Raw genomic sequence first — 27,699 nt, 5'->3', positions numbered from 1 at the left:
GGAGGTCCCCTGTCTTGGTTGGGCCTAGGAGGTGGGAGGAGGAGGCAGATTCTCAGCACCACTCATTTTAAACAAGCAGGTTTCAAGATGCTTGAAAGCTGATTGAAGTTCCCATCCTTTATGGAACACTGGCAAATCAGACAAGTTCTCTGATTTCCAAGGTCATTGTTTCCCCCTTTTGCAATCTAGCACTGACTGGCTCCTCTACAATCTTCATGCGTCTCATCCACCCACTGGCCTCAAAAATAACTGCTTAATGGGTCTCCAGTAACTCCAGCCAGTTCCTTAAGGGCTCTTGAGAGCAGATCATCTGGGAAAGCCAAGAAAACTCATCCAACTTTTAAAAGTGATCTTTGATCAGATCTTTTCTTGCCTCCACCTCCCCACATGACCTGAGTTAATTGGTCTGCTTCACCTCACACAGAGCTCTTTCCATCAAGAACACATTTTGAGAGCAATCAGTTCTGGATATACAGTATAAAAGTTGGGAGGGAAGAGGGGGTAATTGAAGCCAGGAAATTCAGATACACAAGTTCTCAGACCAAAGTTCCTTTCCTGCCTTCAGCTCATGCCTACTGACTTCACCTGGTTGCCATGGAAACATCAGTCTCTGATGGTGGTAGCAGCACTTTAGACAGAAAGCATCACAGGCTACCATGGTAACCCCCTAAAAAGTAAAGTCGCCTTCTCTTTTGGAAGGGTGAGGAAGAAATGGAAGAGGCTGCTGAGCTAAGCAGGCTACAGGGGAGAGAGCTTTTGGAAAGCCTAAGTCTGACTTGAACTGAGAGGGGATTAATTGAACTCAACAGATATAAAATACGTGCAAAGACAACAATAATGAAAATAACACATCTATGGTTGACTTCATCAAGATAAAACCACCAAGTAACAGAGTTCACAAAGAACTGTTAATAAAGCTGGAATAAGAACTATAATAGTACCAAGAATACTGAAAGGAAAATAAATTTCAACTAGGAAAGCATCAGAATCTTAAAGAACAGGATTTTTGACCAGCAGAAAGAATAAGACGGTACAAGACAAGAAACAACAGTAGACATGGAATTGGAAAAATTCAAGATATACTGAGAAGTATGGACACAGAGACAGAAAAAGTGACACTTCCCCATGACTCCAAGGCTTTGGCTTTCACAGGGATGCTGAGAAGCAGGTTAAGATCAGGGATCTGAAGCTAGACTGTCTGGACTGGGATCCCAAACTTGTTAATTACATAATCGAGGGACAAGTTAGTTAACCTTTTGGGTGTCAGTTTCCTCAGTGACAAAGTGAAGATGATAAAAGAATCTACTTCAGAGAGTCACTGTGAGGATTAAATGACAATACACATAAAATGATTAGAGCAATGCCTAACCCACAATAAATGCTGCATAAATTCTCATTATTGTTAACCACCTCCCACCACTCACTTTTCAGAGCCAGGATAGCCTCTTCTCACTGTCCAAGTAACACTTCCTGATTCACACCAGACTTTAAGAGAAAAGAGGGGCTATGACAGAGTATCTTCAAGTTTTTAGTTCATTTCCCTTTTTCATAAGTGCAAAACGCAAAGACTAAAGGTTCGTAAGTCACAGCCCAGCTTCCACGGTAGCTCACATCTGCGGGTGGTTAGAGTCTAAGAAAGAAACAGGACGAATCCCAGTGTCAAGAATACAGGAGTTTAAAAAACAGGGCTGCCTCAGAGAAGACAAAAGCAGAAGCTGTAAGCCAAAAGTCAGGTGAAAACCCTTTAGAGCTGAAGACTGGTGGGGAGCCTGCGACTGCACTGGGAACGGATTCACAGTCTCCTCTCTCCTCTCAGCTTGGCCACCACGCTCAGGCAGGAGGCTGAGCGAGGCTTCTCCACATTAGGCTGAGCTAAGGGGTTACCTACTGCCCCTTCTCTACACTCCAACCACCCCCTACAGTGTTATGAGTGATAAGAAGGCCTTGAGTCACAGGCAGTGACACTGTCATCCATTAGATGCTGTCACCTTATGTGGGTTAGCGCTAGAACAGAAGTTGTCTTAGACATCCCCTTACTTCCATCCTTGTCTTTCTCCCGCAAAATGTTATGTGAGGATCTGAGAGCAAGGAAGAACTGAGGTGGAAGGACCCACAGTGCAGGAAGGCAAAGCAGCCAGGCATGGAAATATAAGGAAACTGAGTAGTGATGGGGCCCACCTGAGGCAGGAGGCAAGGCCTGTGGGTACTCGTAGTCTGAAGGCATTCGAGACTGCCATGGGGAGGCCTGGTCCACAGCCTTAGGATGATGTATACAAACAGTCTGTACTGAACTCAGGATGCATTAGCATCCCAATCAATAACTACATGGGGACTGGGCCACAGCCAGCTGCTCCTACCTAAAAATAACGCAGCCTCCTTCCCTTCTTCAGGTCGAGAGAGCAAACAAGGATAAGGAAGGGGTAGGGGTGATAGTGGGTGAGGTGGCAGCAGTCTAGAAATCCCTCCGGAGTCCCAGTGGCATTCTGTGCCACAAGTAGGTTTCATGTACTTAACACTTCGGTGTCAAGAGCAACCTCAGAAGCTCACCACCAAAAAACTAGCACTCTGCTTAGAAGCCTTAACTGACAAATTAAAAAACCTAGCAGCAATTATCCATATTTTTAGCATGACAATAAAGCCTTAACATTGTTGCCATAGAGACCAGTAAAGAATGGAGGAGGCCCACAGGAGGAAGACAGGTCTGAGGTTCAGCTGTGTCCCTGGAACCTCAGACCTTCTCTTGGCTGGTCCGCAGTTGGTGACCGAGGCTCTGGGCTGGCCCCCTGTCCTAAGCCTTATAAAGCAGGCAGAGGAAGGTATGCCTCACCTTTGTTAAGGCCATGCCTAGAATACTCAACTCCCTGGAATGCATGGATCAGCCCAGGCCTGTGTTGTCCCAGGCTGAGCCATACGGGAAGCAAGAGTTGAAGGGACTGAAAGGATGAACAATTACAGACCTCAGGCCTAGGGGAGCCCTGATGTATAATGCCCAAACCCCTTTGGATACTAGACTGGATTTCTACACAAAGAGGTCCAAAGGGAGGCCACAGAGATCAAGTGGGTAAGAATGGTGAGCTGAGGCGGCTTTCTTAGTACTTAAGCTTCTCAGGATCACAACCCCCCCACCCCACCCCACCCCCAGAAAAAGGTGCAGAATGTGCTACTGTCACACTGCCATCTGGTGGAAAGACAAGATCTGTCCCCAGGTAGAGCCAGAGTGGGAGAGTATGTCCAATGGGCAGTGTGTTTAGAGATAATTAAGATAAAGACAGAGGTGGAGATCACAGGGCATGAAGACCATGGGACTATAAAGCAGATACAGACAGGGTGTGTGTCTTGTCTGTTTTTCTTCCAAAAGATCAGATTTTTTAAAAATTAAGGAAAGAAAACACAATGACATTATAAATACTTTATATCCCAAGAACCATTCGTGGTGTTGGCTCAGAAGTTAACATCAGACAGACACACTAAGGGACTGAGACCACACACATATGGGCAGCGGCCGCCACAACAGTGGGACATACCTTTTGTACAAAGTTTATATATATATATATTTATGTACACAGACACAGGGTATAAAATCCAGTGAGAAGGGCTCATGTGTCCAGCAAGGGGACAAGAGTAGCTTTAACAGCTGGGCCTGAGCCCAGTCTCCAGAGGCACAGGGAAGTGGTGGAGAGCAGCAGTCTCCCCTCCATATTCCCACCCTGGACCAAAGGAAAAGACAACTACACAAAGCTGGATGGTACCAGAAAGGTACCCTACCTTTCATTAAACTCCTGAATACCCCAAAGACATCCAAAATGGCTGGCAGATTATTCCCACACCTCCCAGCAAGATCCTGAGCTCACAGAAGCAGTTCTGGCCCCAAGGTGAGGTCTAAGGCAGGCTTCCCAATGCCCACGTCCACACTACCTTCCAGGGCCCTGTAGCAGCAAGGTTCAACCCCTCACACTCCAAAGTCCTCCCAGACCAGAGGTTTTAGGGGATTTCTGTGACAGATTGCAGGATAAAGGTACAGGAAGAGAGCAATTAGTTCCTTCAGTTAATGCCCTATCGCCTTCCCAAAGGGGTAGGAATCGAAGAATCAGTAACAGGTGGTTGGGAAGGACAATGAAGGTCATCCCAGGAGATGATGAACACAGAGAAACAGATGTTCAACGCAAGTGAAGATGCTGTTCTCTTCGACCAGCGGCTTTGATCAGCAGAGTCTATTTCCACTGGGGCTGTTGTGGGTAGGAGCCCTTCTTGGTGTCTAAGGGGGGCCCCAGTTCCCCCACCGTCAGTGTTCATGCCCTCAGAATGGCTTGGTCCACAAAACGGAGAGAAGGGGCCGTGGAAGGGTAGATGTGGAGCAGGGAGTGGCAAGACCCAGAGGCACAGGGAGGCAGTGGACCGAGCCACTAATTTACCTGTGGCAAGGAGGAGACGTAAATAGGAAGCTGAAGGAAGAAAATAACTATGAACACTGACGCGAGTTGGGCCTTGTGACTCACATGGTTTGGGGGGTAAAGAGGCTGGAAAGCTGGAAGCACTGGGAGGCGATTGCCTGGGAGGCGAGGTTCAGGGCCGGACTCAGAGCTAGAACAAAGAGAGGCACGGAGAGTTAGCAGAGTATTCCTGCCTTCCTGGCCTAACCCTTCTCTCCCTTCCCCAAGTTCAAGTCTACCAGTCAGAGCCGCTGGGTTCAGGGCGCCCAGGGGAACTGCTCCATTCAATTGCAGGGCAGCAGCTTGAGCAGCAGCAGCTTGGGCCACAGCAGCGGCAGCAGCAGTGCTGGTTGGCAGCTGGATTCCAGAGCCTCAGAGGGAAAGAAGAGGTGGGGTTAAGTCCTAACCCTTAGTGTAAAACTCAACCCCACGTTCTTCACTCCACAAGGAAACCTACCTTCTGCCAATTTGGCCACGAGCTGCAAACGGCCACCCGCTGATCCCAGGTCTAGCTCCTGGTCTCCATCAGGAAAAGTGATGTCTGTGCCACCATCCGGTCGCTCGGTCACGTGGCCAATCCTCATAGGTCGACCAGCAAGCTCAAAGCCATTCAACTGTTCCAAGGCCCGTCGGGCACACTCTGAGTCAGAGAACTACAAGAAACCCAGGGCGTATCAGGTACCTCTTGGCCAGAAACATGCTCTCAAAGCCCCACAAACACTCCCTAGTCCTACTGTCCCAAGAAAATCGCATGCTCACCCATCCTCCCAAATGGTTCTCTGAAAAGAACCCTTTCCAGCTGACTCAAAGGCAATCACTTTTCAATCTTCCAGCTCCACTAAGAACCTAACAGTGAGTTATCTGTAGGGAGCCTCACCTGACTGGCTGTTTCACAAATGGGTATATCAGATGGAAGTAATACAGGCTGAGATCCAAGGCTCCTGAGTTTCATTTCAGCCCTCAGGACTAGTAAGTTGCAGTCCTTAGTCAAGAACTAGGAAAGGCACAGCCTCAGGAGGGCACAAGCCTGGTACTGAAAGCAAGATTGCATCCCCAGTCCCACCCCACCTCTCTGGCCTACTGGCCACAGGGCCTCTAACTCTCCAGTCCCTTTCAGCAGCAGCCTGACATAATAAGGATTCCTAGTCTGCTGTTTATGTGTCAAGGGTGTTGACCTAAAAGGCAGTAACACAAGGGCAGAAAGATGCCAGAGGAACCTTTCTGAATCTGAGTCACATGGGGAGCTAAAGAAGGTACTTGACACCATGAACCCCACAGCTGGCTTTATTTACTCTGGTATTACCTGCCCTAGGGCCTGGCACGTGGTAATGACAGTTCCTAGGCAGGTGGTGTATGTAGGTGGCTTGCTTTTACTGGATACTTCTGTGATGAGCAATTCCCATGGTAGAACATAACCTACCTCCCCTCTGCCCTGCAGGCAACTGTGGGGGTGTAGGCTGCCTGGATTGAGCCCAGAAAATAGCAGCTTCTATCAGACTTTGTGGCTGGCAACCAGTCCTCAGCCTGGAGTCACATGGAAGAACCAGTTATGGGAGACAATTTTGTTGGAGTGTCAGGAAAAGGTGAGACTTGCCCACTATTAGGTGGCCTCACTATTTTCCCTACAATAGTATTTAAATATGAAAGTATTTCTCAGTGGAGAAACTGCTTCAAACAGGGCAGCAGAGGAAAGTATGTAACTTCTTATTCCCACCCCATCATGCAAATATACCAAATCTATAACATACATCTACAATAAAGCCCATACCTGACCTCCCTCATCCCCCAACCTCAGCTGCATCCTGGAATTATTACTATTACCCAAACAGCAAGTTGTAGCACCAGGGAGGCTGGCTGAACTCCTGGACACCCCATACCAGTGCCACTGACAGAGTGTGGGAGCAAAGCCAAGATCTCAAGCAATGCATTCATCTCAAGGGGCAGAAGGCTAGTCCAAGCTTCAGGCAGCAGGGTTTATGGGTCATTAAGACTGTTCCTACGGGAGGAGGATGAAGCTGAGCTACAAAATCAGACAAGTGGACAAACCTAAACTAAAATCAAAAGTTAAAGACTGGAGACTCACCGTAATAAAACCATAACCTTTGGAGCGGCCTGTTTCTGAGTCCTTCATCAAGAGAATATTATCAATCTGCAAAATAAAAGAAATAACGATCTTCTGGCTAAGCCACACCTTTGACCTTTCCTACCCAGACTGCTTTTGTTCAGCTGTGCTATGCATAGCATGTGCCATGCATAGCATGTGCCACAAAGGACCTTAGTTCCTCCACGAGGGATGGAATCTGTGATCTGTGCCCCGTGCAGTGGAAGCACAGAGTCTTAACAACTGAGCCACCAGGAAAGTCCCCTACTTAGATTATTTTAAATACCTCTATCTTTCTAACCAACCTATTATATCTCTCCAAATCATTTTAAAAAGAGAGAGAAAAACCATTTTTTTCCAAAACACTTTTGCTGACTCATCTTACTTAATCTGGACCCCACTATTTGATTTCACAGTGCCTAATTTATCTCCTGAGCAGTAAGAATGCAGAGATGGAGCCAACTTTCCCAGGAGGGACCCACATGGCCCTTATGAAACATGCATTGGGTTATCCATGATCAGACAGATGAGGTACACTCACCCTCCCCACTGTTTCCAACTCCCTTCAGAGGTTCCCCTCTCTTTCTACTCACTTTGCCAAAGGGCTCAAAGATGCCCCGGAGCATGTCCTCAGTGATATTGAAGTGTAGGGAGCCCACATAAAGGCGCATTGGTCCACCACTGCCCTTCTGCAGGTTATTGGCCATGGCTGCCAGGCGGTTTTTCTCAGCCTGCGGAAGGAGGAAATGATAGGTTACACTCACACCTACCACATTCAACTCCATCTTCTCAAGTCCATTTCTCAGGCTGCTCACCTGTGAGGCCTGTACAATGATTGGCACTCCTAGCAGCCGCTGCCCAGTCAGCCCAATGGCCAGCGGCACAGACTGGATCTCACAGAATTCTACATAGGCAATGCCTTTAGACCGACGTGAGTTCCGGTCTGAGATGATACGGACGTCTCGGACCTATCCAGGGCAGGAGGGAAATCCTGAGTTGGGCATAAAGGGGGATGGATAGAAGACAGGCTACCCCAAGCCAACTAAGAGGGAGAAGAGGGTTACCTTGCCTACAGCAGAGAAAAAGTCCTCCAGGTCTCGAGGCCGAATGCGGGCAGCCAACTGCATGCAGAACACTGTGCGGGCGTCCCGCTCCTCCGGACTCAGGTTGTCAACGGGCTCCCTGCAGAGCACAGCTGTTGACACCTTCCCTCCCAATACCTGGGCATTGTTCTTCAGCTGCCCTCGAGAACTACACATTCCTCTGGTTTGCTTCAAACCACTTTTCACTCATAATTCACAGTCCCTCAAAGAGGGCTCATTATCAACTCACCTGACTGGGCTCTTCTCTCTGAAATGAGGACTCTTACTGTGTCCATACCTATGCCTACAGAACAGAGAACAAGAAAACTGAAAACCACCTCTATTCACACTTGGCCCAGTGCTGAGTCTTCCACCACGAGAAAAAAAGATTATAGCACCTCATCACACATGCAAGTTCTGAGTACCACCCCTCCAGTAACCGGGTCTCCTGCCCATCCCAACAACAGGATACAAGCACCCTTAGGCAGGGACTACGGTGCACTTGGTTTTACCCAGAATACAAAGGTGATCTTATTAGCAAAAGGTGATACCCAGTGGCAAGCGGTGGACTCCTGTAGTGTACAAGATCCTCACGACGCCAGTCTCGACTTCGTGACTCATTACTATGTCGACGATCCCAGCTACGGCTGCGGTGGCGACGCTGCCGATCTCGACTTCGGCTCCGACTATTTTTCTGCCTGTGACGATCCCGGTCTCGACTACGACTATGGATAAAAATGACTATTAAGTTTCTTAAAGAACAAACCAACCTCCTCTGGCCTCTCATGTATAGCTTTCCCTGGTATCTTTCCATTTATAACTCTCAAAACCCAAGTGTCCCCAGCATGACTGACCTGCGTTTTCTCTCCCTGCTTTTACTATGGCTCCGACTCTTCTTCCTGTGAGAGAGTATCAGCTCTTATTACAGAGGTTTCATTATCTCTCCCAAGGAAACCAAATGACAGTGAGGCTAGGATGAAACAGAAACCAGCAAAAGACCAAAATCTAGAAGACAGTATGGCAGGAGTTCATGACAACGGTACAACATCAGGTTACACACAGCCCTGAACACTGCCAGGCATATGAAATGGCCATTTCCCCGCCAGGGAATGGAACAGTATCTGGTGTTTTCAAATCAGAGATCCTCCTGTTATTTTATTCAAATGAAATACATCAAAACTAGGACTGATCCACAAGTCTACACTGGAAGATCATTACACCAAATCACCATTATTCCCATGACCCAGTGGAGCCATTACTAAAGTAGGAAGTCTTATGAACAACCACCTCTCTGTTCCAGCTGTTCCTATAATGGACAAAGCTGTTTTCCATCCCCAAGCGGCCAACCCCCTTCCTCATGCCACACTCACGTGCTTGCCTCCCCACTCGTGCCGTTTCCACTGGTGGCGCCGGTCCCATCAGTGACATTGCTCCCACCAGTACCACAGCCACTGGTGTCAACGCTGCTGGTGCTGTTGGTCGTGTTGCTGGGACTGTCCTTTTTAGCCTCTTTCCTTTGCTGCCCATCCTAAGGGGTTCACCAGGAAAACAACACAAGGCATCAGGTGACAGACACACAGATTCCATTGGGCAAGGCAAGAACAAAGTGGACAAGGAAGAAAGCTCATGAAATCAAAACTCTCAATTACCTTAACAGTTTCTGAGCACCTAGATCTCCTAACAAAGAGAGTAAGAGAAGGATGGAAACTACCCAAAAAGAAGACACGAGATTTTAAAGTCAAACGTTAGCTATCCGACATGTGTTCCAGTAACATCTATCTCCCAGGACAGTGAGAAATGAGTTATGTCTGAGATACAGCAACTTTCTTCTGTGTCATTGACAGCTGTAAGCAAAGGGTTCCCATCCCAATTTTATGTTGCCCCCTCACCCCCAGTTTTCTGGGCCCTTTCTGCAAGCATGGCCTTTGAGTACTGGTCTCTAGCAGTGACTACTGAAAGATTATACCTTTCATGAAGAGCCACTGTACATAATAAATGAACAGGGAAAGAAAATTCCTAAAACATTGAAACTGATGAGCCACAACTGTTTTTTCTTACTAACCCAATTCCAAGAGTGAGATGGGGAATATTACCTCCTCTTTTTTATAGGGAGCCTCCAGCATGGCCTCAATCACTATATCAAAGTCATCAGATGCCATTGTAGCAGATCTGGGGAAAAGACATAGATACATAAGAACCTCATTTATATTTTTCCTCCCCTTCCAGCACCCCACATTCCCTCTCCCTTTGAAGAAAACAGACACCAGAACATACAGTTTTGTTTCTCGAACTCCAAAGGTATCTTACCAGCTGTTGCTTACCCTACATTTATTTTTGCACCTTACAGATCTGAACTAGTTCTGCTTTGTGGCTTATAAACGGTCAGGGTCTAGAAGAAAATTAGATGTCTAGGGAGAGACAAAATATAATACAGTCCTTTTCCTGTTAAAAGAAAATGCAGGTACTCAAACTTACTATTTATAGTGGGCACTTGGCCTCCATTCTACTATTCAAAATTCTGAATAAATAACTGCTTTAAACTTAAATTGGCACATATTCCATTAAAAAGGTAAGACTACAAGAATAAAAATTAAAAGCAATACAAAGTAATACCTAAGACAAAGTAATTTGTCCTAAGCTTTTCCCCACACCCCTGACCCAAACACACACAAATGAGGGGATTCATCATTAAGCATTTTCTGTACAACACCAACTAGAGTTTGAGTAATTCAGAAAAACTATGATTAAGATGGCTTAACCAGCCCCAGTCTGAAGCATTTCTGTCTCGGGACATACAGTAGGACTTCTTGCCTACCCCAAGCTTTCATATTTAGCCATGGTCTTTCTCAAGTCTGTTTTGTCACAGGTCTGTCAAATAATAAACACAGAAGACACCAAATGAAATCAACAGGATAAATTATTCAAAGATTACTACTCCAAATTATCAAAATATGTAACACAGATAAATCTCAAAATAATTACACTGAAAGAGGTTATCAAAAAAAAAGTACATACTGTATGATGTACATTTACATAAAATTTTAGAAAATGCAAACTAACCTGTACTGACAGAAAGCAGGTCAGTGGTTACCTAAGGATAGGAACAGGTGGGGAGGGGCCAGGATGAAAAGATAATAAAAGAACATTTTGGAATTTGGGGAGGTGATAGTTTCATGGGTGTTAGTACATAACAAAACCCACCAGAGTGTACACCTTAACATGTATAGTGTTATTCTATGTCACTGATATCCTAATAAAACTGAAAAAAACTAATCTGAAGAACTTCTATGCAGAGAGACTAATTATAATTAAGACTTTCCATACACACAAGAGCTTTGTCCTCTTTAAAGCAGCTAATGCATCATCCAATCATGCTGTCTTGACTGGAGACAGAGTGCACAGCCTATTTTGATGATTTAATAAAAGTAATCATATTTATCATTTGTAGTACCTGACATTGCTGGGCACTGTGCTAAACATGTTACAAAGATAAGATTCTTGGAAGCAGCCAACAATAAAACTTAGTCGGACCCAAATTTAAGGCTTAAAATGGAAACCAAACCAAAATCAAATAGGTGTCCAAAAACCAGTGAACTCAATCTCTTATCTTACATTTATTTAGTAATCAATGGTAACATATGCTACAGGCAATATTGGATCTAATGCACAGATGAAAAAACGGAGGTTCTGTGAACAGCCCAAAGTCACAAAGCTCAAATGGAGGAGCTGATCCTTGATCAGAAGTCTTCTGACTCTAATGTTCAGGTTACCACTCTCTCATGTGGTTTGTAACTTAAACTTAAAAGGAAATTCCTTAAAAAAGAAAAGTACACAGCATACCAAGATGTCTATTTTTAAATATACACTCATCTGGAGAATTAATGTCCTCACAGGTGTATGAAAAGAATCAGTTTCATTAGTCATATCTTATTGGGTGGCTTATAGAGATAACCAGTTTGCAATAGTATATGCTTCAAAAAAAAAAAAAACGTACAGTATATGCTTCAAAATATTAGGAACCAGACTGATTTTAATATATGCTATCTGACCTATGGTGGGGGGAAAAAATGGTTCTATAAGTAAGTTTTTGATCTACAAACTCCGTTCCTTTCAGTCATCTGACTGCCAAGTCTATACAAAATTTCTAAGTGTCATAACACAGCTCTTCGTTTTTTATAGCCTGCCTTTAATTCTCCAAATGAAATGCTTCTAGTTTCAAGAACTGCTCTTTGTTGAGTGCTAGTCCAGTGCAGGGATAACTTAAGATATGCAACAACTTTCACATAAGTTCACAAAGGAACCCCTACCTGTGGAATAAAGTTGTCAGACCTAAGAAACAAATGAATGGATATATTTAGAAACACACATATATAAAACACTAGCACACTCTGAAACTTGGAATCTTGCTGGGTTTAGTCTATCTTCTAGATGTCCTAAATAGCAGAAAAGTCCCAAACACTTATATGCTTTCAGGTAAGGAGTTTTCGAACTCTTTAAGTTCTAACTTATGGGTTAAAGTCCATTCAATGCCATACATTAAAACATTATACTGCTTTCTCCCAACCCCGCTCCAAAAATTGCATTAGGGACCCACCATCATGGTATGGCGCGGACCGTGCTATAACACAGACTAGACCCAAGCCAGCACTTAAGCCCCACTGCAGCCGGGCCACAGGAGAGCGAAAATACACTGTCAGCCCCAATCAGACAGAATTCATTCACCAAACGCTGGAGTCCCGGGGTGATGGGCAGCGCCACCTCCTGGGTCTGGTCACTGAGCTGGGCACAAACATCTCCAAACAAATTAAGAACAAGAACAATGAGGAAGACAAAAACATTCCCATGTGTAACAAACCAAGGCCACGCCTCAAAAAACGGTCCTGCAAGTAAGTAACTGGCAGCATCTCTGTGAGGGCCAGCGTCCCGATGCTAAAACCTCCTATGTGGCCCCACTATGCTCCTCTACCGCCACGGAGTATGTGGGCAGAGCCGCCAACATAATGAACATAAGTCTTCCACATAAGGAAGACTGAGGAAGAAACCTCAATTTCCTCATCTCTCTCTGGCGCCACTAGGGGTTGAAAACGGATCCCACGAATCCTCTGAGACCGCGGTAGGTCGATGCTCCCTCCACAGTGTGGGACACCCTGAACGTCAAGGTTATGGGGACCAAGAGACCAGTCATTCGGATCCTTGAAACATCTTCATCGCTGAAGGATACAGCCACGAGGGTGCCGATCCCTAAAATCGTGCCAGTGATTAGTTAGGCAGCGAACACTTCCAGGTCAAAATAAAAACTTTTTTTTTTTTCTAAATTTTAAAAGTTTGCCTGACTCTGCTCTCGACTCCATTTTCTGCCTGTGACGTCAAGGGGAGGGGCCGCGCGGCAACGTCACGCATAGGTGACGTTGCGGGGGGAACCCGGTTTCGGGGTTTCTTACCAGTTCCGGGTCCCCGCAGCGGGGGTCCCGGTTCCCCCTGTTCCTTTGGGTGTGGCGGGGGACACGCACCACCGCTATCTTCCAGAGACTCGGCAATAAAAGCAGCACTAGAGCCGGAGCTACTCCTCTTCCCGCAAAATGGCGGCAGCTCCACTGCCTTCCAGAACCTTCCCCAATCTGCGCAGGCGCCGAAACATTCAGGCGCTGGAATTTATCTCACGGGTTTCGCGGCAACAGACCAAAGTACAGATTTTCATTGGCTAAAATCCTAAGTATGGGTGGAGCCAAACTCAAAGGTCTCTTGGCAACAGCCAATTTCCCATTGATTGGTTAACCTTGCCGGGACTCAAGGAAAGCAGAAGGGTCCTTAGGTAGCCACCTATCGCTCTCATTGGTTAAACGATTTGCAGAAAGCGGGGAAAGCGGTCCGAGAACTGAGATAGAACCCTCCTCCCCAGCTCCCAGCACAGTGGTAGTCTGGGCCAACACCGCGAGGTAATGAGGTGCAGTTGAGGTCCTTGGCCATCCTTACTGATTTGCCAAGGAGCTCAAGTCGGGCTTATCCAGAACAGCATTGTGGAGGTCAACTGCACTTGCTTCCCTAGGGGAGGGGTGTTGAGCTCCACATCCCCATTCTGTCTGTACAACTTTCCCAACCGCTGCCTCCTGCGCTCAGCGCTTGGACCTCACAAGTCTGTGACAGGTTTATCTTCTTCCACATCTCACACGCTTTTCAATCGAAATCAGTGCCCCCTACAGCTCCCACTGCAAGGGTAAACTTCAGGCAGTTTCTCAGGTGACTGGGTGCAGCTGTACTCAGCCGTCTATCTGACGTCCACCCTCACATTCCAGGAGCTTCCAGAACTCCCAGACTTCAACTGCCTAATACAGCTGCCAAAAACGTAGCTGCTTAAAACATGGGAGACGGCCATGAACTCAGGAACCATTTGAGTGTGATTTGAATATTAACTTTTTATCATTATACCAGTTCCTCTTCTGTAAAAATGTAGACTTGATCTAGATTACCTTTTAGGACTTCAAACTAATCCTGTGATTTTACCCTAACAAAATACATGGCTTATTGCTGGATAAGTGTGGATGACTTCCAGTTAACGCTCCCAAGAGGTCACAGAGGAGCTGGTAGTGCAGCAGCTCAGGAAGGTGGAAGGGAAGCTGGCTTCACTCACTACCCCATCTCTCTCCGTGGCAGCAAACTCCATGCCTCCTCCCCAGAAAACAACCTAATCAGGTCCTAAAGGACAAGACCTCTCTGTAGCTGCTCAGAAAGACTTGTACCTGGGAGTCCAAGAGTCACCACTAAGCTTCTTAAATAGGAAATAAACCTAGGCCCCTTCAAGTATTGGATAAGAGCATAGATCTGAATATGTGTAAGTAATAGTTGAAGAAGCAGAGGCAGGAGGCAGCAGAGTTAGAGCAGGAAAGACCATAACCTCATTTTATTTGTATTTCCTCCTTACACAAAGCCATCAAAATAGGAACAGAGATGGACAGGGAAGAGGGCTGAAAATTTGTTCAATTCACATGTTCTCAGAGCTATCCCAGGGAGCCCTTGAGGCTGAGTGCCCGTTGGAGTAGCCACAGATCCAACATGAATTCCTCATGCTCAAGCCTGAAGTCTTCACAGATAGGTAGCGTGAGCCCCACAATTCTCCTCCTTTGCCATCTTGACGTAAGGTAGGAAAGCAGACTGAAACGTTCCTCTCTGATGGGCATGGTGAATCAGAGCCCATGGTGTACTGCACCTTCTGTGCCACAGGAACAGAACCTGCAGCTGCTTCCAAGGCTCCAGACACTTGCAGGCAGGGCTAGAGGCCAATGGTGTAAGAGCGGCCTGTCGGGTTGTGAATAGCAGAGCAGACCGGTGCCGTCACAGCCCACTCATACCACACCTTCTTAGAGTTGCTGCATCGCCAGAAACGCACACAGATGGTCTGGCCTTCACGCACAGTAATGGGCTGCTGTAAGAAGAAAGAGGGAAGTTCAGGGTGGAGCTACTGAATTTTATGTGGCAAGGTACTAAGCTAAGTGTGGAGATAATGATCAAATATAACATTCCAACCCTCATGAGGTTTGAAGTCTATCAGAACAAATAATCAGAACTGAACAATCTGACACTGAACAAATAATCAAAAGTAGGATGAATGCTGTAAACAGGGACAGTACCTATGAGAAGTAATGCTAACCTAGTCTACGAGGTCAGGGAAAATTATCTGACAATAAGAATGTCTAGTAAGACCTGGAAGATAAAGTCACCTGGGTCAGAAAATAAGCCAAGAACTTTATAGGCAGAGGACAAAGGTGTGAAACCCTGAGGCAGGAAAGAACATGGGGTATTAGAGGAACCAAAAGAAGGTCCAAGGACTGAAGCGATGTAAACAAAGGACAGCAGCTGAAAGGGCAGGTGAAAACTAGATCACACCAAGTCTAAGGAAGATTTAAGACTTTATCCTGGGACTTCTCTGGCAGTCCAGTGGTTAAGACTTTGCACTTCCACTGTGTGGAGCGTGGGTTCAATCCCTGGTCAGGGAACTAAGATCCCACATGCCATGCGCCAAGGCCAATAACAAAACAGACTTTATCCTAAGGGAACTGGAAAGATATTGAAGGGTTTTAGAAGCAGGAGACAGAGATAGGATCATATTTGTGCTTTTGTAAAATGACTCTTGCTCCAGGTACAGAATGAACAGAAGAATAGCCTAAGTAGATGTAGGAAGCCAGGTGGAAGGCCACTGCAAATATCCCAACATCTACAAATGCATGTGAGAACAGAACAAGGGTCACAGCCAAGCATTATCCTGGGAGAAGGAAAGGGGCAGAACATCAATGCCATAAGTTACTTTTTAACCCAAGGAGCCTTAAGGTGATACCTACCTTAATGGGGAAGAGGATGGGGAACCATGAAAACATCCCGGGAGAGTGAGTCTCTGGACGGATACCTAAGTGGACAAAATAATGATAAAAATTGAGAATAACTGATTGCTGTACACCTGAAACTAACACAACATTGTTTTAACTATATTCCAATAAAAATTAACAACAACAAAATGAGGTCTCCATGACACTGTTTTTTGCCTAGGTTGAGGACAGTCTCATCTGTAAACATGGAAACAAGTCATCAAAGATCTCCATTCACTGACTGCTCGGTTCCTTTTGACTCTAAATGCAACATGTAGGCTGCGATCCAAAAGTCTACAAGCAATAAGTGCTGAAGAGGGTGTGGAGAAAACGGAACCCTTTTACACTGTTGGTGGGAATGCAAACTAGTACAGCCACTATGGAGAACAGTACGGAGATTCCTTAAAAAACTGGAAATAGAACTGCCTTATGATCCAGCAATCCCACTGCTGGGCATACACACCAAGGAAACCAGAATTGAAAGAGACACGTGTACCCCAATGTTCATTGCAGCACTGTTTATAATAGCAAGGACATGGAAGCAACCTAGATGTCCATCAGCAGATGAATGGATAAGAAAGCTGTGGTACATATACACAATGGAGTATTACACAGCCATTAAAAAGAATACATTTGAATCAGTTCTAATGAGGTGGATGAAACTGGAGCCTATTATACAGAGTGAAGTAAGCCAGAAAGAAAAACACCAATACAGTATACTAACGCATATATATGGAATTTAGAAAGATGGTGACAATAACCCTGTATGAGAGACAGCAAAAGAGACACAGACGTATAGAACAGTCTTTTGGACTCTGTGGGAGAGGGCGAGGGTGGGATGATTTGGGAGAATGGCATTGAAACATGTATAATATCATATATGAAACGAATCGCCAGTCCAGGTTCGATGCATGATACTGGATGCTTGGGGCTGGTGTACTGAGATGACCCAGAGGGATGGTATGGGGAGGGAAGAGGGAGGGGGGTTCAGGATGGGGAACACGTGTATACCTGTGGCGGATTCATGTTGATGTATGGCAAAACCAATACAATATTGTAAAGTAATTAACCTCCAATTAAAATAAATAAATTTATATTAAAAAATAATAAATAAATAAATGCAACATGTATTAAATACATAAGCTGCCCAGGTAGCATACTCTTAAACCCCCATCCACTGCCCCAGACACTCACTCAGAGTGATGTCCTGATAAAGCACAGTCTCAAAGTAGCCTGCAAAACCATGTAGCACTGTGTTCACCTCCACAGGAAACTCCAAGGTACAGTAGCGATTGTTGTCAATCATAGGATCTGTCAGGGAAGAGCTGTGTGGGTGATGAGGAACCAGAAACCCTAGACAACTTGGTAAAGCATAAGCAGGAACCAGGAAAGGAAGACTAGATAAGAGGCCAGATAAACCCAGGACAGCAAGGGAAGAAACCAGGGAGGTGAGCTCCCCATTCAGTCAGAGGACAGCCATGCAGGAACCCACCTCTATTAGGATGGCTGAAGGTAAAACAGGGCTGGGGTGCAGACAGCTGGTGGAAATTGTGCAGTCGTACCACATAAGGCATCTCAAACTGGGCCTGTCCCAAGAGAGAGAAAATGACATCTGAAGAAGACAGGTAAGAGCTACCTAATTCCTCAGGGAATGCAGCTCAAGCTCTAGGGACACAGACAAAGATAAAAACGTAGTTTCACTTCAGTCACTTTCCCACATCCTCAACTACTTCACCTCTTCATCTCTTCCAGTGGAATGAAACAGTTATGCTGACAGAAAAAAAAAAAGCATTAAAGAGAGAAGAGACCCCCAGAAGAGAGTGGCTGTTTACCTCAGGGTCACGGTCCTTTTCCCGACAGGCTCGGACCTCGTTGTATAGCTTGGAGGAGGAGATGGGAGCTAGGAAGGAGGTGTACTCCCCAGGAATGCTCACGCCATCATCTGCAGAGCAGAAGAGGCACATTACTTCCCAGGGGATGGAAATGGTGCATCTGTACTGAAGGCCCAGACCTCCCACATCAAAAGAGACCCAGGCAGCTCCATGTTGTCACATTCCCAGGCCACCCTGCCCCCCGCTCATACCCTAAGGCATTCTACTTCCAGGTTAATTTAGAGTCACAAAAGAGTAAAACCGGAAGGAACCCAAAGTATTCTAATCTAATGGTCCTTAACTCTCTTTCCTTTGCGCTAATGATGAAAGCTAAGTCCAAGGTACATGTCATGGCAGTTCAGGGAATCCACAGATCTCAGACTAAGAATCTCTGCTCTGGGGGCTTTCCTGGTGGCTCAGTGGTAAAGAGTCCCTCTGCCAATGCAGAAGACAAGGGTTCAATCCCTGATCTGGAAAGATCCCACACACAGAGGAGGAACTGAGCCCGTGCGCTCCAGAGCCTGTGCACTGCAACAGGAGAAGCCACTGCGATGAGGAGCCCAGGAATGCTGGAGAGTATGCTCTCCACTGCAGCTGGAGAGTATGCTCTCCACTGCAGCTGGAGAGTAGCCCCCGCTCTCCCCGACTAGAGAAAAGTCCATCCAGCAACGGAGACCCAGCACGGCCACAAATGACTAAATAAATACCTTTTTAAAGTTTCTGCTCTGGTCTGCTCCCCTCATTTTACAGATGTGAACACTCACACCCGAGGTTCAGGAAGATTGTATCACCTGCTAAGGGCACTGACCCGAGTCTGCCCTGCCTCCCCTAAACTCTGTAACCTCTTCTAAGCTGCTGCCACACCCACCCCTCCCCAACCCCACTGAGCCTTCCCAGTTGATAATCCAATCCCCTTATTCAGTACACCCCAGCCTGGAGGCACCTTTTAGGAAGTGCTGGGCTCCATCCAGGCACTCAGGTGACAGTTCATTGTCAGCAAAGGACCCCAGAAGCTCACTGACAATGATATCTGCTTTCTCTGGAGCCACCCACTCCCGCATGTCCGATGAGACTACTGTCACCTGGCTTCCCCATTCTTCAAACTGCCAGTTCTCCAGCCTGAAACAGATGAAACGAGTCAGAAGAAAGAAAACCTGGCACTGGGACCAAACTTCCCAGCATCAAGGTTGCTACTCACGTCACCACAGCATTTGGGTTCTTCTCCACAGCGTACAGCTTTATCCGCCGGTCAGCTTGCTTGGCGGCTCGCAGGGAAGCATTCACCAGGGGGCCCCGGCCTGCTCCCAGCACCATCAGCACTCTAAGAAACAGAGGGAGCAGTCAAGCTGACTGTACATGTGGAGAGGCAGGCATGCACATCTCTGGGAATCAGGCAGAGAGCACTCACTGGATGTTGGTGTCCTTCTCTTCCTCTGGCACTCGATCTAACAGACATTTATAGATGGCCTGAGGGGAAGGAGGGAAGATCCTGTGGCTATAATGCCATCTTCACCCAGGTCACCCCAGCCCTTTGCCTGACACTGAGACCCACACTGTACCTGCTGGTACTGAGAGTATTTGATGGGGTCCTTTTCAAACACTTCGTATGTCTGAGATTCCAGGTTATCCATCAGTGGCTGATGAATGAGAGGAAAAAGACAGAGTAAGTTAGCCACTTTTTGGCAAGGACAATGCACCAGAACACCAAAACCTTCCCACTGTCTCCTGAGCTCCGGTGAGATTTTATGGAACCTGCTCTCAAGATACATTTCCTCCCCCAACCTCCATCCTCTTAGTGCACTCCAGACCCACCTGGAGTGGGGACTGCAGGTAATCTTCATAACCCTTGGCAAAGAGTTCGTAGGCATTGGGTGGAGGTCGGTTCTGGCTCAGGTATTCCAAGTATTGGAGGTAGGAGCAGAACTCCTTCTCTGAGTGGTGGTTGGTGCCTGTGATGATGAACTGTACCTCCAACTGTGAGAATAAGTAGGCCATCAGACACAGTCCTTGAACCAAGAGGATATTATTGAAGCTTATGGCCAAAGAGCTCCAGCATAAAATAAGGCCCAGATCACCAAATACCTCTGAATACCAACAAAAGCAACAAGAGCCCTCCTATACCACATAAGCATCACCCTGGCCCCAGGGACCCCATGAATCATTGCTGGAACTTCTTAGATCAAACTTTCGGCAAAGTTCTCATGATACCCGATTCCTTTTGAAATGGTTCTGGGGCTTCTACTGCTATTTGTCCTTTTGCTCTCAAGGCCCTCAACTTTGCTGAAATTGAGCTCCAGAAATTAGAGAGGAAGAATCAGCCTCACAAAGAAAAAAAAAAAAAAATCCCATCACACATATGTGAGTAAAACAAGATTAACTGGAACACCTTTAGAACCCTTCCACTACACACCTTGAGAAGTCGGAAGATCAGCCTCTGGTGCATCTTAGAAAGAACAGGAAATCCCTTCTTATTGGTCAGGAAAATGCTGGTGGGGAGAATGGCTGCTTTGATGGGCTCCCCAAGCCAACGATCAATGACATGGTTAGATGGGAGGTCAGCACCAATTTCAAGAGCTACAAAAGGGAAAACAAAGACCTGTCAATCATATAGGCCAGAATCTTTGCATGCTCTTTTGTGCAAGATCTGTCTCCTCCTTAAGAGCAAGGCAGACTAAAGCATGGAGAAAGTATGCCCCAGCAGCCAAGTATACATGAGACTCCTGATTTTTAGTCACAGGACTTCAGAGAACGATAACCTATCCCAGGATCTTTGTGGACTTACCCACTGCAATCCTCTTGCTGTAATCACACAAGGTCCGGAAGTTGTGCCACCTGTGCAGAGTTAAAACACAGAAGTTAGTTGCTCAGTCACGTCCAACTCTTTGTGACTCCATGGACTACAGCCCTCCAGGCTCCTCTGTCCATGGAATTTTCCAGGCAAGAATACTAGAATGGGTTGCCAGTTCCTTCTCCAGAGGGTCTTCCTGACCTAGGGATTGAACCCAGGTCTCCAGCATTGCAGGCGGACCATTTACTGTCTGAGCCACCAGGGAAGCTCCATCAATACATATGGCCCAATAATCACCACACCTCAGGGAGACCTTCCTACAAGTTCCACTCTACTTCCCTCCACCCCAGGTACAGTGGCAAAAGGAAACATACCACATCCATGTCTTCTCCTCTCCACTGTACTCCTCTGTGTGAGAAGTTGGTGCGTTCTCAATTATATCATCTCTCAGGTCCTCTGGTGCCACCAATGGCACCCGCATCCAGAACTGCACATGAACAATAAATAGGTTCCACACCCTATTTAGAACTGTTTTGAACCCATTGGGTCCAGAAAGCTTCCTTCAATTAAAAAGATCTTGATCCAGATTTCAAGCTAATCCCCTTATATCCTTTTCCCAATTTGTGATTATATGTTGTCTTTTATCTCTGGAAGTTGCGGGAAATAACTGATATTCTATACGTTTTATAATACTTTGCTTACCACTCTTAGTGTGGGTAGGCAGTACTGACATTTCAATTCTCCCAAATGCACCCTTTACTAAATGGCTAGGAACAAGAAGATACTTAGCACAGCCTGACTATCATAATATGGAGCAGGAAAGGAAGCCCTTGCCATACCATGGAGGAGTGGTGGCCAGTGTGGATGTGATTGGTCAAAACTCTCGCCAAGTTTGTGTTATCTTCCTGATTTAGGGGCAGCAGAAAAGCTGGAAGACCCAAATATGCCCCAAAATTCAGCTCCTGTAACATAGCCTGGAATAGAGATTAAAAGGATAAAGTTAAGAGCTAGCAACTCAAATAGCTTTAATTGCATTATATCAAATTTACTAAGTTACAGAGTGGGGAAAAAGTGCTCTCCCCACCCAACTTGTTTACAGATATTTAGAGTCAGTGAAGAGGTCAGTCTTACCGCCTCAGAGTTCCTGCGTATCTTCTCCACTTTTGAGTCTGGACGAATCCACGGAGAAAGCTTTCCCACAATTAGTGTATTCCAGTCTGCACTCCCCCACCCAAGAAAGACAAAGACTAAATAAGGTTCAGCACTTTACTCATTCAATTTCTAGTTCTTAACAGGGAATAGAGTTAGAGATGAGACAAAGACTTTTTCTATCACAGATACAGGAGAGCCTGACAGAATAGGGAACTAAGGCTTTTAGTAGGTAGGTAAGGAGTTATCTATATGCGTGGGGCGAACCAATATATCCAAGTGAAGAAAGGAAGAGGAGGAAGGCACTGATAAAGCATAAGTTGTTACTGCCTCTAATAATTAAGGGGCATGTGGGATGCTCCCTACCCCTTCCTGACAGCAGTAGGTCTGATCGTGTCTGGGGGCCCGGCCGACTCTTAGCAGGTTCCTGAGTGAATTCCCTCTTGAAACGCGGGTGGAACACAGGCATGCAGAGGAAATCAAACCTACAACCGCGACAGACCCAGAATCGTCATGTAAAGACAGCAGCAGTGCCCAGAGATCCAAGTAATTGGACTGGCTCTCTTGATTCTGCACAACCCTTTCAGCTGCCACCAGCGACCCGACTAGACTGCTGAATTCAGCCAACCTTGGGGCATATCACTTCCGCTGCACTGTGCCTCAATTTCTCGCCAGGACACAGCCATGGAAAAGATGAGTTAAGAGAAAAGATGAATATCCACACCACGTGGACTTTCTACTCTGCTGTCACTGGTTTTCCGAGACTGTCACATCCAGATCGGCAGCAGTACTGCCCAAGTATCCCCCCTCATGGTTTAGCTCTCCTCTCCCTAACCTCCTAACTATTTCTCCCAATCTCATACGGGGCCCTGGAGGTCTCTACGCCCCCTTTTTGAGTTTACTTGATAACTCCTCCGACTTTGGGGTTCAGTGACCACACGCCCCCAATAAGTTTCCCGCCCTCCTCTCAAGCTCCAGGGCCCGAGGCTTCTCCCCCCGAAGGACTAAATGGTTTCTCCCGCCCTGGTCTCATCCACTTCGACCCCCTCACCCCTGCCTCTCGGGGATGACTGGTCTGTCCCTCTCGGTCCCCGAGTTCGGACCCCGCATTCAGCTCGCGGAGATCCAGGCCCTCACCCCTGCTTGGCCACAGCCCCCAGTGTGTCAGCTATTTCAGGGACGCAATTCAGGTCCCTCCCGCTGGACACGCGGCTTCCACCGGCACCACCGACCGCCATCGCCGCCATCTTTTCCCTCGCGCAATTCACGCCGAGATTCCCTGAAGCTAGCAGCCAATCACAAAGCCGGAAAAAGGCCCCCAGAAGGCGGGACGTTTCACCTTAACAACCAGAGCGTCTCCCACGGCTCTAGAGCTGGAGGAGGAAGGGTGGGGAGTGGCTCTTCTCGCCAATCCGCGGGCTTCACAGTGACGTACGGCGAGGCTTCTGAACAGTCACCAATCTCAGGGTCTGATTCTCGACGAACTTAATCCCCCATAATGCTTCGGGTACTCGTAGAACTCCGTGCAGAGACTACACGTCCCATGAAGCCCTGCAGTATAAGCTTGAAGTGTCATCATTGGGGCCAGCAAAGTCGTCTCGGGGCCAGTGGCGCAATGGATAACGCGTCTGACTACGGATCAGAAGATTCCAGGTTCGACTCCTGGCTGGCTCGGGGAGACGCGTGTGTTTTTGTTGCATCCCATGCAATACTGTCATAAGCAGTATCTTGAAAGTATCCCGTTCTTCCCTTTCTAAATTTCCTTATGATCTCCTCTTACCCTCATTTTTAGCTCATAATTTTATTGCGTTCTGCAGCCATTTTATGTCAGCGTTTTCCATTGCCTAATTCAAAGATGGTTCTTGTGTCTCTACTTAGGTCCTTCAAAATTCTGAGAAAATTGAGGTAATGACTAAATTGGGCTTTTATGGGCCTTAGTATATTTTTTAATAGATTGTGGCAATTTAGCCACCAATTCCTTTCTATTTATCTCAAACAAACAAAAAGTAAATAAACATCTAAACACACACTGAAGATAGGAAGGAAAAAAAAAAACTCATGGTGAGGAATTACAGTGGAGAGGAGTTATGAACAGCCTGGCGGAGACCTGAGAGAATCTCAACATTTTCCTTTCGAGAGAATTTCTACATTTTTCTTTGTGAACACCTGCTACAGGGATGGAAAAGAACGAAGCAAAGAAAGATATAGGGAGGAGAAAGAGAACCTGAAGGCGAGCGCCCAGAGGTGTTGAGGGCCTGGCAGCGAGGATGGATAGAGAACACAATACGAAAGGCCCGAGGCAGGAGGTCACAGAGCTTAGTGACCAACGGACAGGAAGCCTGATGAGGGAAGTCTGCGGCTGAAGCCCAAGATTTTGGCCTCTTTGAGTGCTACAGGAAATGAGAAGCTCTTTTAGGGAGCATCAGGGTTTGGGTTTGGAAATGCTGAATTGGACGTCTAGGGGGCGCTGTGTAATAGAGAGTTGGAGGAATAGTGATCAGAGCCAGACAAGATTTGGAAATCGCCAGGAGAGGTAGAGACTTTAGCCACGAGACTGGATGAGATGACGTAGCCCGTGAGGGATCAGAGTTCTGAGAAATACGGAATGGGTGTGGATAGGATAAGCAATAAGGAGCCCTGGGTGCAATGTATTTAGTGCGTGCCCCCAAAAGATAAAGGTTAGAAAACTAAAGAAATGAGAAAATGCCTATGAAGCTTAAGAGTTGGAGGTACTTTTATCCCTATCTTATTAGTATTATTACTAGACTTTATTTCTTAAAACAGTTTTAGAATTATAGAAATCTTGAGCAGGTAGTACAGTACAGCCAGCTTTCTCATGTCTTCCTACAGCTTTCTCTATTATTAACATCTTAACATTAGTATGATACATTTATTACTATTGGTGGACCAGAATTGATGTATTATTATTATTAACTAAAGTCCATAGTTTATTTAGATTTTCTTAGTTTTTGCTTAATGTCTTCTTTTTGTCCCACCATCCCATCCAGGATACCGTATTACATATAGTTGTCAGATCTGCTTACGCTCCTCTCAGCTGTGACGGTTTCTCAGGTACTCCTTATTTTTGATGACCTTGATAGTTTTGAGGAATACTGGTTAGGTATAAGAAAGAAAAGCGAAAGCGAAGTCACTCAGTCGTGTCTGACTCTTTGTGACCCCGTGGACTGTAGCCTACCAGGCTCCTCTGTCCATGGGATTCTCCAGGCAAGAATACTGGAGTGGGTTAGCCATTTCCTTCTCCAGGGGATCTTCCTGATCTAGGGATCGAACCCAGGTTTCCCAGATAGAAGGCAGACGCTTTTACCTCTGAGCCACCAGGGAAGCTATACTGAAGGACATCTCTTCCCTGGAATTTGTCTGATGGGGTTTTTCATTAGACTAGGGTTATGGGTTTGGGGGAGGAAGATCACAGAGGTAAAGTGGCCATTTTCATCACATCATATCAAGAGTACATACCATCAACATAATTTTTGACTGTTAATATTGAACTTTATGACCTGGTAGAACTAGTGTTTATCAGGTTTCTCCACTGAAAAATTACACTCCCCCCCCAACCCCTTCCATCCTGTACTCTTTGGAAGGAAGTCACTATGTGCATTCCACACTTAAGGAGAAGGGAGTTATTTTTTCCCTCCTTTAAGGTGAAGTGTCTACAGTATTTATTTGAATTCTTCCCTGAAGATCTTATGAGTAGGGAGTTGACGGGAAGTGGGTGATTCTCTGCCGACATTATAAGAAGAAGAAGAGTTGTTGGGAAAGCCTGCTTGTTGTTCTCTGCCCCAGCTGTGCCCAACCAAACTCTATATTCACAGAAGACTTATGAGATGTTCGTCTTCAGAAAAAGCTAATTATCTGGGCTGTGGACCATCTGTGTTCCTGGCATCTTCCTCCTGATGTCAGGCTGGCTGGTGGCTGTTCTGTTGATTGTTAACTAACCCATCCATGGATGAAAAGGAGCGAGGAAAATCTATGAAATCGTAATGTCAGTTTTGTCATCAGTGAAAATAATTTTCAAAAGGTTTTGTGTTAAAAGGAGCCTAGAATTTCTGACTGACCTTAAAGTAAGTTTAGACTGGCTGAATTTCATTCATCTGAGATGTCTTTGTTTTTTCATTCAAAATGGTCTCTACTGTGTGGCAAGCATGATGCCGAACGATTCCAGGTAATCCCACACCACATTGCTCTCCACTTCTCCTACAACACCTTGCTTTGTCTTAAAGAACAGCACAGACTGTGGGTCTATATGAGCTACAGAGGAGCAAAAGGGAATGAATGAAAAAGAAATAGAGAACCTTTTAAAGGGCTCGGCCTAGGCGTAAAGTCAGGGTTAATCAGTTCTGTCTTATCCTCTGCTTCCCTCTCCTCTGCTCTCCATGCTGAACTTTTGTGCTCAGAAGTATGTCAGTCACTGTTACGCTATAGCATGTAGGCCTTTGCTGGAAGGAAGATAGAGATTTGGTAGGTGAGAAATAATGTTGCTTTCTCCAGGAACCAGTGACTAACAGGTCAGAGCTCTGGAAACGTTTCTGGAAGGAAAGGAGTACCCACCTTCCAGATAATCCTCCAGCATTCCTCATCTTCAGGCCCAGTCCTTCTACCTGCTCCTGTTTTTCTGTCCTTGTTTAAACACAGCCAGTGAATTGTAAACTCTCCTTTCACTTTCTCTTGGGCTCTCCTCCCTCAACACTGGTCTCCCTCCCCAGGCCTACCTTCCCTCACCTCTGTGCCTGCCCAGCCAGCCGCACTCTTCAACACCAAAATAATGGCCCGTCTGACCCTCCTACTGCTCCAAATTGCTTCTTCACAATCAAGGCTGTCCTCCAGCTATGAAAGTAGCAGAGTTACTGAGGCAAAATAATCTGTGCCAATTTGCATTCTCTTCCTTGTCATCTCTATTATACAGTATTTATCTGTCAAAATGAATAGAAAGTAAAAACTGTTCTGGAACATAGAAAAAGATGGAAAACTACCCAATTGTTTAGGAGGCCAGAATATACTTAATATCAAAACCTGTCAGAAGGAGGACCTTTCCAAAAGAGCAAACCTGTAGACTTACCTAACTTAGGAATATAAATGTAAAAATCCTATAATATTTGAGATTAACAATAAATGTCCATAGTATAGTAACATAATAATAATATACCAGAAACAGTTAGGGTTTATCCCAGGAACTAACACAGGTTAGGTATTAGGAAATTTATTTATATGATAGGTCAAAAATAAAGCAAACAAGAAAAACACTTGATCATTTGTAATAGTCATCAAAGAGAACATGGTAAGTAAATCCTATTTTCTGAAACATTCTTTTTTTAAAAACTATTTTTATTGATTTATTTATTTGGATGGGCTGGGTCTTGGTTGCCACATGTGGGATCTAGTTCTCTGACTAGGGATTGAACCCCAGCCCTCTGCATTGGGAATGTGGAGCCTTAGCCACTAGACCACCAGGGAAGTTCCTCTAAGACATTCTTAATAGTCTTAATATTCTTTATATATAAACACATATATATGTGTATGAAGTCAACAATTTATGTAAATATAAAATAATACAAGAATGTCTTATCTCATCACTGTTATTTAATATTATTCTAAAAAAATCCAATACAATAAGCCTGGAAATTTTTAAAAAGGAGTTATAACTTTTAGAAAGAGAGAGGCAAATTTACCATTGTTTGCAGATGATATGATTGTGTATATAGAAAATCCATGAGAACCAATTCAAAAATGATGAGAAATAGTAATAGCATTCAGAGACACAACTTGATACAAGACAAATATAAAAAAACATATCCTTAGCCTTCTTATAAACTAAGAATAACCAGTTAAAAGACATAACTAATAAAAATATCCCAATAACATGGTAGTTAAGGTCATAGACAGTAGAGCCAGGTGGTAAGAGG

The 27,699-nt window shown here is 45.6% G+C and overlaps 2 protein-coding genes and 1 non-coding gene across 5 annotated transcripts; 1 reads left to right on the top strand and 2 right to left on the bottom strand.

Moving 5' to 3' along the window:
* Window positions 1-3,401: 3,401 nt before the first annotated feature.
* Window positions 3,402-13,215, bottom strand: RBM23 (RNA binding motif protein 23). Of its 3 annotated transcripts, XM_052646334.1 has the most exons (17): window positions 12,208-12,561; window positions 11,921-11,942; window positions 10,674-10,704; window positions 10,429-10,481; window positions 9,707-9,782; window positions 8,984-9,141; window positions 8,468-8,512; window positions 8,165-8,338; window positions 7,864-7,917; window positions 7,596-7,713; window positions 7,347-7,499; window positions 7,125-7,262; window positions 6,514-6,579; window positions 4,888-5,083; window positions 4,670-4,801; window positions 4,497-4,581; window positions 3,402-4,412 (listed from the first exon to the last, which is right to left on the bottom strand). In XM_052646334.1, the coding sequence occupies exons 4-17, from the start codon at window positions 10,449-10,451 to the stop codon at window positions 4,409-4,411; spliced, it is 1,422 nt and encodes a 473-aa protein (XP_052502294.1). In that variant the 5' UTR covers window positions 10,452-10,481; window positions 10,674-10,704; window positions 11,921-11,942; window positions 12,208-12,561; the 3' UTR covers window positions 3,402-4,408. The 3 variants fall into 3 exon arrangements, with proteins under 3 accessions (XP_052502294.1, XP_052502293.1, XP_052502296.1); XM_052646333.1 differs by having other exon boundaries at window positions 3,402-4,581; window positions 12,208-12,562; XM_052646336.1 differs by lacking the exons at window positions 10,429-10,481; window positions 10,674-10,704; window positions 11,921-11,942; window positions 12,208-12,561 and adding an exon at window positions 13,055-13,215.
* Window positions 13,216-14,491: 1,276 nt separating this feature from the next.
* On the bottom strand, window positions 14,492-23,033 carry PRMT5 (protein arginine methyltransferase 5). The gene is made up of 17 exons (XM_052646280.1): window positions 22,916-23,033; window positions 22,145-22,263; window positions 21,761-21,846; window positions 21,469-21,603; window positions 21,004-21,116; window positions 20,624-20,673; window positions 20,252-20,415; window positions 19,654-19,815; window positions 19,401-19,478; window positions 19,250-19,308; window positions 19,040-19,162; window positions 18,785-18,960; window positions 17,803-17,912; window positions 17,463-17,556; window positions 17,165-17,281; window positions 15,947-16,011; window positions 14,492-15,033 (listed from the first exon to the last, which is right to left on the bottom strand). The coding sequence occupies exons 1-17, from the start codon at window positions 23,023-23,025 to the stop codon at window positions 14,881-14,883; spliced, it is 1,914 nt and encodes a 637-aa protein (XP_052502240.1). The 5' UTR covers window positions 23,026-23,033; the 3' UTR covers window positions 14,492-14,880.
* A 346-nt stretch (window positions 23,034-23,379) lies between these two features.
* On the top strand, window positions 23,380-23,452 carry TRNAR-ACG (transfer RNA arginine (anticodon ACG)). The gene has a single exon. It is a non-coding gene; the product is annotated as a tRNA-Arg (tRNA).
* Window positions 23,453-27,699: the final 4,247 nt, after the last annotated feature.

Source organism: Budorcas taxicolor, chromosome 10, assembly GCF_023091745.1.
Source record: "Budorcas taxicolor isolate Tak-1 chromosome 10, Takin1.1, whole genome shotgun sequence".
Classification (NCBI taxonomy): Eukaryota; Metazoa; Chordata; class Mammalia; order Artiodactyla; family Bovidae; genus Budorcas; species Budorcas taxicolor.
The sequence above is the reverse complement of the archived record's forward strand: the minus strand, read 5'-3'. Positions and strand labels throughout refer to the sequence as shown.